The sequence below is a fragment of the Electrophorus electricus genome, chromosome 8, assembly GCF_041902795.1.
Source record: "Electrophorus electricus isolate QZ-2024a chromosome 8, ASM4190279v1, whole genome shotgun sequence".
NCBI classification, from domain to species: domain Eukaryota; kingdom Metazoa; phylum Chordata; class Actinopteri; order Gymnotiformes; family Gymnotidae; genus Electrophorus; species Electrophorus electricus.
Window position 1 is genome coordinate 2,460,001 of NC_137504.1, and position 17,500 is coordinate 2,477,500.

Consider the following 17,500-nt stretch of genomic DNA (forward strand, 5'->3'; position numbering starts at 1 on the left):
GATTTTTTTTTTTGTTGGAACATGTCAAGTCGATATGCTTTGGTGCTTTCATGATTAAAAACAAACAAACAAAAAACTGAAATATTGTGGGTTATGAAAAGCTATTCAGTGATGCTAAGAGTCAAGTCTTTATCCTATGAGGTCCTAGCTTTGAAAAGCTCAGCTAGACTTGTTACTGGAGTTCATGAATTCTGTGTAAACCTCCAATTCTGGAATTCCGAGAGCTTCTTGAGTTCAGAGAGAGATAAGACTGCCGTCATGCTGCCGAATCAAAATTTAGACGAAACACACGAAAACATGGAGATGTTTTAATATAAAGCTTTTTGTAGCTACTATGAAATACCTGTAATTTTATTGTATTGTGTTGTGCACTATTTTCTTAGACTAGAAACAAAGTCTAATAATATTTTTCTCTTTTTGTGTGGAAACACACGTTACATATGAATGTTTTTGAAAAATGTTTTGGTAGTGCCATTTCCTTCCCTACGATCTCATCGGAAACCATTTTTCAGTGATATGTTTTGTGCAATCTGAATTTTTACTCTCTTTCATATCTTGGTTATCTAGATAATTTTTGAATTCACCTTTACTATCAACATTGTCTTTACACAAGGTTGAATGGGTGGTTCACATATATCTTTATATATTTGTGCATATATGGATCTGGTTACATCAGTTAACTGCAGCAATCCCCCCCAAACAACCTAATTATATGTAAGCAACCTACGTAAATGTACACTTACATGCTGGAAGTGGCACTGATAGGTTTTACTATGTTATTTTTGAGTTAATGGTGTTTAATTTAATAGTGATGTGTGGTGATCTGTTTACTTTCATTGTAAATGGTGAGTAATTTGGATGGACTGATTGTGTTGGACCTGCACATTTGTATAGAGTTTTAAAATGTTCACATATTTAATGCACCGTTCAGGATAAGAGAATTATTTCAGCACAAGGTTATTTATTGAACTGTGGTGGGGGAAGTGCCTACTTCCAGCAGCAAGGCTTTTATATCAGATTAAAGATTTAAACAAAGAATGAATGAATGACATATGAGGTGAAATCTTGGATTGCCCTGAGATTTCTAGTTAAGATCCAGGGGAATCTTTGCCTGTTTTTGGTTATTTTCCGGTGTTAATGCATCGTAGCCAATCAAGCCGTAGACACACACACACACACACACACACACACACACACACACACACACACACACACACACACACACACACACACACACACACACACACACACACACACACTCTCTCTGATTATGTCATGGCCTTTCTAGGGGTGTCTTCAGACTGTTTTGGGAGCCACTGCCCTGTATATCATTGAGTATTTCAAGATAATCATATTTTTTTGACTGAAATGCTACAAGTGTATAATTTCTGTCTGACCCCCATTTTGGATTTCAGGATATTTGTCTGTGGTGGATGCACGGGTCCTTTACAGTGGAGTGTTTTTTTAAAGCGTTTGAGTTGATAATTGTTTAAACAGATGCGATATTAACTTCTTAATGTACTGTATTTTCCTTGACTCTTTGCTTTGATCAGTTTGTTTGTATTCAAATAAAGTTATGAGAAATGCAGTAATAAAATTAACTGCTTATAGTTTATTTTTCCACGGTGCTTGTTTAATACATGTGGATCAATAGTCTTACAGCAAGATTTTAAAGAATAAAATGGCAAGATTTTTCCTTTTAAATAATTATTAAAAATAAAAAAATATGTGGATACACAGTCACATGTACCAAGAACTCCTAAGTGACCAGAGTAGGTGTGGATATGTATGCAGTTTTCATAACATTTATTAACAAAGATTTTGTCCCATTACAAAGTGCTAAATCCAAATATGATTTTAGTACTTTTATCACTCATAGTTTTTTTTGTTTGTTTGTTTGTTTTGTTGCAGTATATTCATATATAGTTATGTATAGTATGGGAATGTCGTACCAAGGAAAACGGATCTCCTCTCATCAGACCGCTGTAGGACACTGAGGAGAGATGTTCCTAAGACCAAATATGGACAAAACCAACACTGAACATTTTAGAAGCAGGCTGTACATTTGTTTAACTATAATATCAACCTTATTTTTCAAAAAGTAATCTATACTTGCTCTATCAATTGGAAACCATGCCTAAAAGAAACATTCTAAAAATGGATTTGAATTCTGCATAAAAGGTACTACGAGGTCCATCCTTGGCTCCATTTTAGTTAGCAAGAAAAAGTGAAACTTTTGTTGCCTAGTGTAAGTGGTTCATGAATGAAATTTTACACTACATGCATACTCAGTGGTGCCAAAATAGTGCCAAATAAAATCTGCTGTTATTCTTAATTTAAACGTCTCATGTTAAGAACCGGAAATGGGAGATTTATTGCACAGCATTGCTCTGTGCTACTGCTGGACACAGTAATTTGTCTGCAGTGTGCAATGTGTGTGTGTATATATATCTCTCCTTTTATTTGGGATTTTTGTCACTCATCACTAATGTTAAAGTTATCAGTTATTATCTAACATTTACACTCAAAGTATGCAGTGTTATAAAGTTTATTCAGTAATCTCTTTTGGACTTTGACATTTGCCACATTTTCTTCCTGACAAATTTGATTCAGAGTCCAGTAAACAGCCCTGGTCCAAACTGTGATGGTGATTAAAGGCTGGATTACCATTGTCTGCTCTAAATCTGATCTTTAAATCAGATTAAATGATGGAGGGTCTGCTTTTTTTTTATGGATTTCTATTTAATCAGAAATAAACAACCTATTTTCCTAATTTTAATAAAGAGAAACAGTAAAAAGAAAGTAGCATAAATAATACTAGTATTTGTAGCAATACATATCTTCTATAGCACTTTTATATATTCAGGAAAAGTCAAGTTGCATCGCACATTAAAAAAATGAAATAATCCACAAGCAGTTATTGGGAAAAGGGGCGTTGACAAAATAAAAGACCCTACTGCTTCCTCATGAAGACATATACCAACTACCTAAGCTACTATTTCTCCTTAACTAAATTTGTAAATCAAACTAATAAAAGTATGAAAAAGTACATTGTGCTCATTGTAATTGAAGATATAAGTTTCAATACTGGCCCAATGGACCTACTTGTATGTTTCTAGAATGTTAGACTTGGTCCTGTGGCCTAGATGGAGCACCTGGCGGCCATGTTGGATTTACAGCTTAATCTTTGGACTTTGGGTTAATGATGAAACACATCTTCTGAAGATGCCTAGTGCTCTGGAGAGCGGCAGCTGGGGAAGGTGAAGGTACTCGCCAGCTTTCCTGGCAGTCGTGGGAAAAGAAAGTCTTTTAAAACAACTTTGACTACTTTTACAGTAGAAGAAAGTAAACCACCTATAGATAGATTTTATCTTGATACTGATGGAATTCTACAGAAATAACACAGACTGAGTTTTAATTTTTTTTAAAAACCCACTAACTCAACAATTTACTGCATGATTAAGTGCAAAGGAACACAATGATTTTGCTGGCCATCAGCCTGTGCTGTGTTATCCATTCTGGTAAGTGCAACTGTTATTTGATATTATTCAATATTGGTTCATTTGGGTCTTAACTGGGTCTTTGTTTACAATATTTAAGCTTTAGGTAGTATTTATATTTGACTGTTTAGCAGTTGATAAGCAGAATATCAAACTAGCATTATACTGGTTACTTTAACTGGATTTGATTGACTTTCATGATGTGACAACACTACAGAGTTTTTTAAGAGGTAAAATTATAAAATAAAATTTAACTGAAAGGTTATTTTGTACCAGTCTGTGTTTGTTATGTGAGGTTTTTAGGTATATAGAGTAATTATATAGTGATTCACTCTTTTTCCTCAGGTCTACAGAGTCCTGTCTTTTAGTTTTCTCATAAATCTCATATGCATATCATAGATTATATTCAATTTGGGAAACACTTAAATTTGGGAAGGTCACAGTCTGAAACTTTTTATGCCTTGTGGGAAATGGATATCCACTGTTCTTTAACCCTCAATTCTATAAGATCCATGTGATTGTTTAAGTCTACACAATGTAGTGATGAATCAACTACAATAAAATGTTAGCAGTACTGCATGCTGGCCACAGTAACCCAGAGGGTTATAGCACATGACCTTAGCTTCTGTCATGGGACTTTTATGATGGATGTGGAAATATGGCCCCTTTGCTCATTACTCTGGACTTCTTCACTGAAACTGGAAATCACTGCCAGATTGCCAGAGTAGCAAACAAAGAAACTGAATTCAAGCAGTGGGAAGCCCACCACTCGGTCCCCCGTATCCATCAATGCCTAGCTGCTGTCCACTGGTTCTCTCCACACGGCATTCTGACACTAGTTGTGCCATGTGTTGTGTGCAAAAGTGCTTCACTCATTCAAAGCAGCTGATTTGATTATTACAGAATCTCTGTATGATAACACTTAGCTGACACTTTTATCCAAAGCAACTTACAATTAGGAGGGTTAAGGGTCTTGCCCAACAGTGGCAACATGGCAGTGGTGAACTGAACCAGTAACCTTCCAATTACAAGTCAAGTACATTAACCACTGAGCTGCCGCTGCCCAGATCAATAACCTTCCCCCCCCCCGCTCTCTCTCTCTCTCTCTCTCTCTCTCTCTCTCTCTCTCTCTCTCTCTCTCTCTCTCTCTCTCTCTCTCTCTCTCTCTCTCTCTCTCTCTCTCTCTCTCTCTCTCTCTCTCTCTCTCTCTCAGCCTTGGGTGAATGCGGAAGTGGGTGGAGGACCTACCAGGAGAGGTGTTACTTCTTCTCCACAGACACCAAGACATGGCACGATGCACTGACCGAGTGTGAGAACAAAGGCGCTAATCTGATGAGCATCCAAGACATCCATGAAAGGGTGAGACAGCCACCCCAGGAGTTCCCAAATAAGATCTGAGGTTCAAAGAACCAGCAAGCTTTAAAAGCCTGTTGTACAGTAATATCACACAAAGAGCCATTTTGCTGTACAGTAACCTTATACCATGTGTCCTACACACAAGGTTAACCAGATAAATTAATATTAACATTAACACTGAAAAAAACCTGAAGGCAAATTTATCTTTCCAAGGCAACCCACCACCCCCCAAAAAAACAAACAAACTGGAAACTATAAATCAAATAAAAATGGAATCCATCTTAACACTTACTTTAATGTTTAAACTTTTATTTGGTCTCACACCCTCTATCTGTAGACATGGCTTAGTACACAGATCAATGGCTGGATATTCTGGATTGGTCTGAATGATATTGCCTCTGAGGGGGACTGGGAGTGGAGCGATGGTAACGTGTTTTATCCATACCTCTCGTGAGTATCTCTCTTGTGTTTAAAAAACTTCACTTAGCTAATTTTATTTATCTAAATAATCCTTTAGAAAATAATTTCCAAAATCAGCCCCTGGGGTCACCTGTGACTATGTAGCCTCATAACACCTCTCACTATGTAACCTCATAACACCTGTCACTATGTAACCTCATAACACCTATGACTATGTAACCTCATAACACCTGTGACTATGTAACCTCATAACACCTGTGACTATGTAGCCTCATAACACCTGTGACTATGTAACCTCATAACACCTGTCACTATGTAGCCTCATAACACCTGTGACTATGTAGCCTCATAACACCTATGACTATGTAACCTCATAACACCTATGACTATGTAACCTCATAACACCTGTGACTATGTAACCTCATAACACCTGTGACTATGTAGCCTCATAATACCTGTGACTATGTAGGTAGCTAATTTACAAAAATGTTCTGCCTGGATACTTATTAGAATGAGACAATGAAACAGTGAATCTGATGAGGAAGTCAGTCTTGTGACACAGCAGGGAAAACATCTTAACTAGTAACATAAAATAGAACAAGACTAAGAATAGAAAATATATTTATTAAAGTCAACTGGGTAAAAAAAACAAAAATGTATAAAAAAAAATCAGATGTACTTAATTGTTTATTTCGATATCCACCAAATTCACACTGGTATTGATGCTGCAAGAAATGTCAGCACAATCTATAACCTATACAGTAGGTTACTTAGGTATTGATTACCTGTCCAGGTTCAATGTCGCTAAGTATTGAATAGGTTTGATCAGAGCTGGTGAGGAGGTACGGAAGGGCTGGTTTTATTGCTAGTTTTGCTCCCTATTTTGTATTTAGCAAGGATGTGCAAGACAGCACAACCACAAGATATTTCCGCTTAAGGTCATGTTTTGAGATTGACTCACAGTGGAAGCCAAAAATACTCACTGACATTTAATTACCCACCTAATGTTTATTCACACATGTAAATCCACGCATGTTAATCCACATGTTAATCCACACGTTTATCAACATGTTAATCCACACATGTAAATCCACACAAGATGTTAATAGGCATTCTTAGTATTCTTATTTTTTCCTTAAATTAAAAGATTTGGAGAAAAGAAGAGTCTAGTTATATAAACTCTATTCTTTGAATGACCTCTGATTTGCACTGTGATATATGCAGATGGCCGGAAACAGTGGCCGTACGTCTACGATTCATGTCAGCGACTGGTTCGATCTCTCACAGGCTGACCTTACTGACTTTACTGCTTTTCTCACATTGTCATTCACAGGAACTGGAGGGAAGGACAGCCTGACAACTATAACGACGATGAGCACTGTGGACAGGTGGATGGGAACAGCCACGGCCAGTGGAACGACGAACACTGCACAGCCTCGCGGCCGTATATCTGCAAGCTGACACTTCGTGAGTGTCGTCTGCCCAGAACAGACGGACGGAGGCACTCTAAACACCCTCCTCTCTCCACAACCTCCCAAATCGCCTCAGATTTGGGAAAGTTTCATGTTATTCTGCGAGGGTGGTTCGAGCAAACTGAATATCCACCTAAACTATTCCTGTAGCCCTGAATATGTGTCCTCTTTAGCTAAGATAAATCACCTTCCCTTCTCTATATCTCTCTCTAGCCAACCCACCACTCTTTTGCGACACTGGGAATGGATGGGAGGATTACGGCTCCAACTGCTACAAGCTGAATTCTCACCTGCGGAAGAGCTGGGTGTCTGCTCGCAGTGACTGTGTGAACCAGGGCGCAGACCTGGTGTCCGTCGAATCTTCAGACGAGGAGCTGTACGTCACAAGCCGTCTGGACTCCTCCCGCTTTGACCTGTGGATCGGTTATTCCACACTGGTGAGGGTCCGCTTGCTGTCTGTCGTTAACTGATGGGTGGTTTTCTTATTGCATATGGAAGTATGTGAGCATGTGTGTGTGTGTGTGGGTGGGTGGGTGTGGGTGTGGGTGTGGGTGTGAATGGGCACATGTGTGTTGTAATTTCCTTACATTAGAAATATTGCTGCAATGATTGCTGTATTTAATCCAAAAACAAAATCCCAAGGTTCCGTGTCCCACCTTGTGGTATGAGAGGAAATCCAGGAACGTCTGTAGTGCTGTGTTAACTCTGTGCTTACACGCGCTTATCCTGCAGTTAAGCAGGACTCTTATGTCAGTCTGCATTTCCTTATCACAGTGCAGGTGTGATGCACAAATACATAAAAATACATAATACATAAATACATAATACATAAATATACAAATACACAAATACATAAATATACAAAATACATATATACACAAATACACACATACATAAACACACAAATACACACATACATAAATACACAAATACACACATACATAAATACACAAATACATATATACACAAATACACACATACACAGACACATAAATACAAAAATATACAAATACATAAATACACACATACATAAATACACAAATACATATATACACAAATGCACACATACATAAACACACAAATACATATGTACACAAATACATAAATATACAAATACATAAATACACACATACATAAATACACAAATACACACATACATAAACACACAAATACATAAATACACACATACATAAATACACAAATACATATATACACAAATGCACACACACAGACAAATAAATACATAAATATACACATACATAAATACACAAATACGCAAATAAACACATAAATACACAAATACACATATACATAAATATACAAATACACAAATAAATAAATAAATACACAAATACACAAATACAGAACCTAATCTGATTTAATGTGTCCCTCTGAAGTTTAAAAGCCCTGCTGACTGACTGACTGCCCCCGAGCATGCGTCTCTAATCAGAGCTCGTCTTTGTCTAGACGTGCACAGCTCTGTCCTGTCAGGTCCAGCCCAACAGCACCACCCTCTCCTGGTCTGATGCCTCCACCTACACCTACACCAACTGGCATGCTGGACAGCCCGATTTCAGGTAAGACAACACAACAACAATAATAAAATATTACTTTCATACATAAAAAGCTGCAATGCACATGGTCATATGTTAATTGAAAAGGAATTGTGTTTCTTTATTTGATATTTTTTTCTTATTATTTCATGAGCAATGAGGGATAGCCCACTGAGATATATAATTCTCAGCAGAACTTGAATAATAAAGTGTTGGATATCTCCCACAAGGTGTGTGTGTGTGTGTATAGTGTATATCTCCCACAGGGTGTGTGTGTGTATAGTGTATATCTCCCACAGGGTGTGTGTGTGTATAGTGTATATCTCCCACAGGGTGTGTGTGTGTGTATATAGTGTATATCTCCTCCACAGTGTGTGTGTACAGTGTATATCTCCCACAGGGTGTGTGTGTGTGTGTGTGTGTGTGTGTGTGTGTGTGTGTGTATAGTGTATATCTCCCACAGGGTGTGTGTGTGTGTGTGTGTGTGTGTGTGTATAGTGTATATCTCCCACAGGGTATGTGTGTGTATAGTGTATATCTCCCACAGGGTGTGTGTGTGTGTGTGTGTGTGTGTGTGTGTGTGTGTGTGTGTGTGTGTATAGTGTATATCTCCCACAGGGTGTGTGTGTGTGTGTGTGTGTGTGTGTGTGTGTGTGTGTGTGTGTGTGTGTGTATAGTGTATATCTCCCACAGGGTGTGTGTGTGTATAGTGTATATCTCCCACAGGGTGTGTGTGTGTGTGTGTGTGTGTGTGTGTGTGTGTGTGTGTGTGTGTGTGTATAGTGTATATCTCCCACAGGGTGTGTGTGTGTATAGTGTATATCTCCCACAGGGTGTGTGTGCGTGTGTATAGTGTATATCTCCCACAGGGTGTGTGTGTGTATAGTGTATCTCTCTCACAGGGTGTGTGTGTGTGTATAGTGTATATCTCCCACAGGGTGTGTGTGTGTGTGTGTTTGTGTGTGTATAGTGTATATCTCCCACAGGGTGTGTGTGTGTGTATAGTGTATATCTCCCACAGGGTGTGTGTGTGTGTATAGTGTATATCTCCCACAGAGTGTGTGTGTGTGTGTATAGTGTATATCTCCCACAGAGTGTGTGTGTGTGTGTGTGTATAGTGTATATCTCCCACAGAGTGTGTGTGTGTGTATAGTGTATATCTCCCACAGAGTGTGTGTGTGTGTATAGTGTATATCTCCCACAGGGTGTGTGTGTGTGTGTATAGTGTATATCTCCCACAGGGTGTGTGTGTGTGTATAGTGTATATCTCCCACAGGGTGTGTGTGTGTATAGTGTATATCTCCCACAGGGTGTGTGTGTGTGTGTGTATAGTGTATATCTCCCACAGGGTGTGTGTGTGTGTATAGTGTATATCTCCCACAGGGTGTGTGTGTGTGTGTGTATAGTGTATATCTCCCACAGGGTGTGTGTGTGTGTATGGTGTATATCTCCCACAGAGTGTGTGTGTGTGTATAGTGTATATCTCCCACAGGGTGTGTGTGTGTGTATAGTGTATATCTCCCACAGGGTGTGTGTGTGTATAGTGTATATCTCCCACAGGGTGTGTGTGTGTGTGTGTATAGTGTATATCTCCCACAGGGTGTGTGTGTGTGTATAGTGTATATCTCCCACAGGGTGTGTGTGTGTGTGTGTATAGTGTATATCTCCCACAGGGTGTGTGTGTGTGTATGGTGTATATCTCCCACAGAGTGTGTGTGTGTGTATAGTGTATATCTCCCACAGGGTGTGTGTGTGTATAGTGTATATCTCTCACAGGGTGTGTGTGTGTATGTATATCTCCCACAGGCTGTGTTTGTGTGTATAGTGTATATCTCCCACAGGGTGTGTGTGTGTGTGTGTGTGTGTGTGTGTGTGTGTGTGTGTATAGTGTATATCTCCCACAGGGTGTGTGTGTCTATAGTGTATATCTCCCACAGGGTGTGTGTGCGTGTGTATAGTGTATATCTCCCACAGGGTGTGTGTGTGTATGTGTGTGTGTGTGTGTGTGTGTGTGTGTGTGTGTGTGTGTGTGTGTGTATAGTGTATATCTCCCACAGGGTGTGTGTGTGTATAGTGTATATCTCCCACAGGGTGTGTGTGCGTGTGTATAGTGTATATCTCCCACAGGGTGTGTGTGTGTATAGTGTATATCTCCCACAGGGTGTGTGTGTGTATAGTGTATATCTCCCACAGGGTGTGTGTGTGTATAGTGTATATCTCCCACAGGGTGTGTGTGTGTATAGTGTATATCTCCCACAGGGTGTGTGTGTGTATAGTGTATATCTCCCACAGGGTGTAAGCCAGTTCAGGCAGGAAGGAATACACATACTCACATCAATCCTCATTAGTGTCCGCGCTTTTCAGTCCTCGCCAATCCCTCATCAATCACACCACCAGGGCGTGCGGCAGCATTTCCGTGTCTCTTTGAGAATCACGAAGCTCCCCGCTAAAGTGACCTGTGTCGTGTTTAACAGCGACAAGGCGAGTGGCGTGTGCACAGCCATGATGAAGGAGGAAGGACAGGACTACGGGAAGTGGAAGACGCACACCTGCCGCTATGAGCGACCCTACATGTGCAAGAGGCCCTTGAACAGTGAGTCTGAGAAAAAGACACAGTGTGCTCCCTGAGTCTGAGGTTAGGAGTCCAAGCCTTTGGTTCTCAGGCCCTGTGCTCTAAGACAAGCCCTAGAATCAACCATAATATTTATAGTTTAAGGCATATAAAATGTATAGTGTAATATGTATGGTGCACAGATGAAAAGCAGTATGGGTACAGTGTTTCAAGCTGAATTTACAGTGAAGACAGTAGGCTACTACTTTAGGTTACTCTTTAATCAAAAAGCTGTGTGTGTGTGTGTGTGTGTGTGTGTGTGTGTGTGTGTGTGTGTGTGTGTGTGTGCCTACCTTGGAAGCCATTTGCCCTCTGGGTTGGCAGGGCTTCAGGGGGAACTGCTACCTGGTGGTCAGTAACATACACCTGTTAACCAGTTGGCATGAGGCCCTGACCAGATGCACAGACTTTGGCGCCAACCTGGTGACCATCAAAAAGTGAGCACAGCTGTCACTAAACAAATCGCTGCTGTCTAGCTTTCACGGATCTTCACTCACTGATTGGTAAATTGTTGAATGAGATTATTAGATACCTAACAGCCTGTTGCGGTCTTTGGTCTTCTCTAGTGAGGACGAGCAATACTTCATCAATGGTCAACTTCCTGACCTGCACCAGGTGGACATACCTGATGTTTGGATTGGTGTGTCAGGTACCAGAGCTGTAGGGCTTTGCCTGCATTGGCCTCAAGCTGCCTTGCTTCCCACATACCTTCACACACCTTCACGCACCCTTACACAGCTTCACACACATTCACACACCTTCACACACCTTCACACACCTCAGATCTGTGAGCAGCGTGATGTGTATGTTTTTCTCAACTCTGCTGCACTTCTGTGTTATGACGTCAACAGATAAGGGCCAGGATGGCGTGTTTAAATGGGTGGATAATACAGACATTCAGTTCTCCAACTGGAGTCCCAATTTCCCCAGAAACACAGAGAAGTTCTGGGACTGTGGACAGATCTACACAGGTAAAGGAGTCAGTGCTTGTGATTTTGTCTTCTGTGTGTGCTGTGCATAGGCCCTCAGTAACTCAAGAAACAAGTCCCAGGTAATCCAGCATTGTTCCTTTGTCGAGATGCCGAGATTCCTCCCTGTGGCTTTGTGAGCGTGAGGTCGGAATGAGCCATGTTTGATCCTTAACCTTCACACAGGGAATTACGCTGGAAAATGGGAGACGACCAACTGCTTCAAGAACTTGGCCTACATTTGTAAGATGCCGGGTGGTCAGAACACACAGAGACCCACCGCTGCCCCGAGTAAGAGCCCTGCAGAACAGACAGGGCCGCTTCACACAGGAAGGCTGCATCCAACATGTATCAGCCAGTTGAAGACTGGATTTTTAGCTTACTTCTCTCTCTCTCTCTCTCTCTCTCTCTCTCTCTCTCTCTCTCTCTCTCTCTCTCTCTCTCTCTCTCTCTCTCCCTCCCTCTCTCTCTCCCTCCCCCCTCCTCCTCTCTCTCCCTCCCCCTCCTCCTCCTTCTCTCTCTCTCTGTTCTCTCTCTCTCTCTCCCTCTCTCTCTCCCTCCCCCTCCTCCTTCTCTCTCTCTCTCTCTCTCTCTAGATACTCACTGTGATCAGGGCTATCTGCTATTTCGTGACCACTGCTATCACTTTGAGTCTGAGGTGGTCAAAACGTGGCAGGCTGCTGAAGACTTCTGTGTTTCCCAGAACGGACACCTGGTCAGCATTCATGACCATGAGACCACCAGTTTCATAACTGGTGAGAGGCAGTGACTGTCTGTCTGTCTGTCTGTCTGCCTGTCTGTCATATCATAGTTGCAGTGTTTCACAACGGCAGTACAGTATTTCTGTCCATATTGTGTGTGTGTGGTGTGTCACATGTGCACTGACTGTGTGCTCTGCGTGTGTCCTAAGCTCACATGCCCAGGTCTTCGTGGGTGGGCCTCAATGACATACAGGAAGAGGGCAAGTTTGTGTGGTCTGATGGAACATCTGCTGTATGTAATGATCCCTGCATGTCATTTCAAAGTGAAACATGAAGTTGAGAATTTACCTGCTTTAAAACATACATAAATGTTGTACGTTTATGTATTTATGTATATGTGTATTTATGTATTTATGTATTTGTCTATAAAGCAGGTACATTTCTAAACCAGAATGCCTGTTAAACTGTTAAAAACTGTTTCAGGTTCATTTATGGATAGAAATGGAAAGATTACTTAAGCTAGCTAAGCTAACGATACTAATGCTAATTACTAATTATCATTATTACTATGTACTAATTATTAATGTACCTTCAAATACTGCTAATTAAAGTAACAATATAGTAATAAAGTGTTCTAGTTTTATAGTAATTATAATTACTGCATTATCCTAAGTATGTTTATTTAATTGGTCAGTTTCAAGCATTGTAAGGCGTTATCCCTTGGCCCAGTTTGTTCGTCCTGACTGTGATGTTCTGTTGGACATGCTGTCTCCAGGATTTCCTGCTGTGGGAGGCGGATCAGCCCGACAACTGGAACAACGAGGACTGTGTCCACATCCGTGGGACAGAGCACTGGGAGACCGGGAAGTTGAACGACCTGCCGTGTACAGCCACCTACCCATTCATCTGCCAGAAAGGTGGGAATCCCAGATTCTTCTGATCCCCAGCCGAACCAGCGTGTCTGGCAGAATGTGTGTGAAAACAAACAACCAGAAACTTTTCAGGTGTTGCTACCTAAAGAAGTGTCTTAGTTGTCTTGTGATTGACTGATTACAAAATGTACAAGTTGATTGCTGGCTTAGCAGTGAGATATAAACACACACAGTGAGATATAAACACACTTTTAGATGTAAACACACTTTGAGATATAAACACACACAGTGAGATATAAACACACTTTGAGATAAAACACACACAGTGAGATATAAACACACTTTGAGATATAAACACACTTTGAGATATAAACACACACTTTGAGATGTAAACACACTTTGAGATATAAACACACTTTGAGATAAAACACACACAGTGAGATATAAACACACTTTGAGATATAAACACAGTGATATAAACACACTTTGAGATATAAACACACACAGTGAGATATAAACACACACAGTGAGATATAAACACACTTTGAGATATAAACACACTTTGAGATATAAACACACACTTTTCTTTCTTTTTCTCTCCAGCTGCAGGCCAAGGTCCACCACCTGTTCCTCCCACCTCAGGACCAGGTAGGAGACACCTCTCTCTCTCCCTTTCTCTCACTCTACCTCTCTCTCACTCTACCTCTCTACCTCTCTCGTACTCTACCTCTCTACCTCTCTCTCCCTTTCTCTCACTCTACCTCTCTCTTACTCTACCTCTCTACCTCTCTCTCCCTCTCTCTCACTCTACCTCTCTCTTACTCTACCTCTCTACCTCTCTCGTACTCTACCTCTCTACCTCTCTCTCCCTTTCTCTCACTCTACCTCTCTCTTACTCTACCTCTCTACCTCTCTCTCCCTCTCTCTCACTCTACCTCTCTCTTACTCTACCTCTCTACCTCTCTCTTACTCTACCTCTCTACCTCTCTCTTACTCTACCTCTCTACCTCTCTCGTACTCTACCTCTCTACCTCTCTCTTACTCTACCTCTCTACCTCTCTCGTACTCTACCTCTCTACCTCTCTCGTACTCTACCTCTCTACCTCTCTCTTACTCTACCTCTCTACCTCTCTCGTACTCTACCTCTCTACCTCTCTCTTACTCTATCTCTCTACCTCTCTCTTACTCTACCTCTCTACCTCTCTCTTACTCTACCTCTCTACCTCTCTCGTACTCTACCTCTCTACCTCTCTCTTACTCTACCTCTCTACCTCTCTCGTACTCTACCTCTCTACCTCTCTCTTACTCTACCTCTCTACCTTTCTCTCTCAGGCTGGAATGAGAAGTGTGGCTCCTGGCTAGCTGACCCCTTTAATGACTACTGCTACCTGCTGAGCTCTCTCTCCTTACGGAAGTGGGCGGAGGCTCGTGCAGACTGCCTGAACCAGGGCGGAGACCTCGCCAGCATCACTGATCCCGTGGAGCAGGGCTTCATCCACGGTACACACACAGACACATACAGACACACACACACACGCACGCACACACACACACACACACACACACACACACACACACACACAGATACATACAGACACACACACACACACACACAGACACACACTCACATGGTTATACAAGTGTTTTAGTGTAAATGTAACTTTTGTTTTGAGATTATTGCAGTTTCCCCTTTTAGTCCAGGATGATCTCTTTACTGAACTAATATTAATACTAATACTAATACAAATATTAATAATAATACTAGTATTAGTATTCTTGTTCATATTAATACAAATATTAATGTTATGACTAATACTAATGCTAATACAAATAAAAATATTAATACTAATACTAATACTAACACAAATATTAATACTAATACTAATATTAATATTAACACTATGACTAATACTAATACAAATATGAATCCTAATACTAATACAAATATTAATACTAATACTATGGCTATTACTAATACTGTTTGACTGTTAGAAACATGGTGAAAGAAAAAATATTAGATTTGAAAAGGCTTACTCCGAAATATATTATTATATTTTCTATAACATATAATCTTATTATATGTGGTTTTGTTTTATCGGTTACATGCTTTGTTTTGTGCACATTACTCACATCATTAATGTTAGTCAATCTGTGATGTGTTACATGCGTTGCATTCTTCTGTTTGACTGGCAGCTCAGATCCAGTCTGTCATCACTGGCGTGTCTCTGTGGATCGGAGGTCATGATTCCATCACAGAGGGAGGTTGGGAGTGGGCAGACAGGTCACCATTCCGCTACATCAACTGGGCTTCAGGTGACAGAGAGAGATGGACAGACAAAGTGAGACTAAGAGAGAGAGAGTGAAAGAAACGATGAGACACAAGGGGAAGTTCGGAGGGCGGTAGGCTAGGACAGATGTTTATTAGACGGGATTGTTTTTATCAGACTCTCTGAGCTGCGTTGTCATGGCGATGTGTGTCTCCAGGTAACCCAGACGACTTCTACGGCGAGGACTGCCTCAGCATGTACGTCAACGGGGGCAAGTGGAACGACGACAACTGTGAGAACCGCCGAGGCTACATCTGTAAACGCCGAGGTACTGCCCCACCTCCACCCTGCTACACTCTCACGCTACCCCACCATCACACTTCTCTGCCTTGACATGACTCTATAACATTACTCCACCACACTTTTGACTTCTCCACCCTCACACTTCTCCACTCATACAATTCCACCCTCACATGGCTCTGCCACACTTCTCCACCCTCACACTCCTTCACCACACTGTTCTCACAAACCGCTCCATCCCGCTTTTAATTTGTGGTAGTATATGTGTGTGGAAACCCAGGGCACAGATATTCTACTGATACCTGAGAGATAAAACTCTTCTCTTCTTGCATTGCAGGAAACACACCAGAGCCTCCACCGCCCCATGACGGTATGCCACAATTTATGTGGAACAATTCAAATGCCACAGATAAGCAGCCCAGACATTGTGAGAGGGTTTTTTTGTAATACCCATGAGCTGACGTTATAGCTTACATACATAGTAATGCACAGGTGAGTCCCCATGTCCCTGCGTGCTAGGTCAGACAATTATCTGCTGACGAAGCCTCATTTACGTTCATGAAAGGTTTGAAAAAGCTTCTGAAACAAAGCCACCTTTGTGAAATAGCTCTCTAGCACCCCCATGTGTTCTCTCTGCAGGCTTTCAGACAGTGTATACGTGTCAGGAGTTCACCATGCTGCTCCACTGTCCCAAAAACAGTGTCATCAACATCCAGTCTGCGTTCTACGGTCGCCGCAGTGACAAGATCTGCCCCTATGAGGGCGGGTCCTTGGGTAACTAACAACCGAATCTTCAGGCTCATTTTCAGTGACGAAATCTGATTGGTGTGCAGGTGCTGGCGCAGACACAGCTGAGTGTCTTTCTTTTCCAGCCATGTGCACAGTCCCAGGGACTCTGGAGAAAACCAGGAAGTTGTGCGACAATCACGAGTTCTGTTTCCTATACGCCCGCGTGGACAACGACCCCTGCCCTTCTGTCTCCAAGTACCTGGAGGTGGTGTACAGCTGCGAACAGGACGGTGGGTGGCGTGTCGGACGGCCAGCCTGGAGTCCTTTTGCGATTTTCCATAATCGATAACTTTTCTTTCAGCTTATGTGACGAATCAGCACAATTCTTATCTCGTGTCTGTGTGTGTGTGTGTTACTGTAGTGTGTGTGAGAGGTCTTGGCCTAGAAGACAGGAACATCACAGACTCCATGCTCTCTGCGTCCTCTGCGCTGGACGGGAAGGACCCCTCCAGGGCTCGTCTGAACGGAGATACCTGCTGGATGCCCTCGAGCCCAGGTCAGCCCGCGCTGCCCAGGAAACCGTCCCGCCCCACCAAGGCACACTGAGGGTTTCCACACACTCTCTGCTTATGTGTTAAATACACAATTTTGATAGCTCAGTGGTTAAGGTACTTGACTTGTAATTGGAAGGTTTCTGGTTCAAATCCCACCACTGCCAAGTTTCCACTGGTTGGTCCCTGAGCAAGAGCCT

General features: G+C 41.6%; 2 protein-coding genes across 2 annotated transcripts in view; both read left to right on the forward strand.

Moving 5' to 3' along the window:
• Positions 1–1,601, forward strand: part of klhl8 (kelch-like family member 8) — a 15,545-nt gene extending 13,944 nt beyond the window's left edge. The window contains exon 10 of the mRNA XM_027024301.3: positions 1–1,601. This exon is cut by the window's left edge and continues 1,312 nt beyond it. The gene's annotated coding sequence lies outside the window, so the exon portion shown is untranslated.
• Positions 1,602–3,280: 1,679 nt separating this feature from the next.
• Positions 3,281–17,500, forward strand: part of LOC113586287 (uncharacterized) — a 27,514-nt gene continuing 13,294 nt past the window's right edge. The window contains exons 1-22 of the mRNA XM_027024291.3: positions 3,281–3,521; positions 4,714–4,859; positions 5,194–5,306; positions 6,610–6,743; positions 6,962–7,185; positions 8,216–8,325; positions 10,776–10,894; positions 11,214–11,349; positions 11,479–11,561; positions 11,764–11,883; positions 12,067–12,171; positions 12,477–12,635; positions 12,791–12,873; positions 13,357–13,498; positions 14,057–14,101; positions 14,786–14,953; positions 15,647–15,766; positions 15,938–16,048; positions 16,358–16,390; positions 16,660–16,794; positions 16,893–17,039; positions 17,171–17,305. Of these exons, the coding sequence (XP_026880092.3) occupies positions 3,479–3,521; positions 4,714–4,859; positions 5,194–5,306; positions 6,610–6,743; positions 6,962–7,185; positions 8,216–8,325; positions 10,776–10,894; positions 11,214–11,349; positions 11,479–11,561; positions 11,764–11,883; positions 12,067–12,171; positions 12,477–12,635; positions 12,791–12,873; positions 13,357–13,498; positions 14,057–14,101; positions 14,786–14,953; positions 15,647–15,766; positions 15,938–16,048; positions 16,358–16,390; positions 16,660–16,794; positions 16,893–17,039; positions 17,171–17,305 (2,611 nt within the window). The 5' untranslated portion in view covers positions 3,281–3,478. The remainder of the gene's footprint in view (positions 3,522–4,713; positions 4,860–5,193; positions 5,307–6,609; positions 6,744–6,961; positions 7,186–8,215; positions 8,326–10,775; positions 10,895–11,213; positions 11,350–11,478; positions 11,562–11,763; positions 11,884–12,066; positions 12,172–12,476; positions 12,636–12,790; positions 12,874–13,356; positions 13,499–14,056; positions 14,102–14,785; positions 14,954–15,646; positions 15,767–15,937; positions 16,049–16,357; positions 16,391–16,659; positions 16,795–16,892; positions 17,040–17,170; positions 17,306–17,500) is intronic.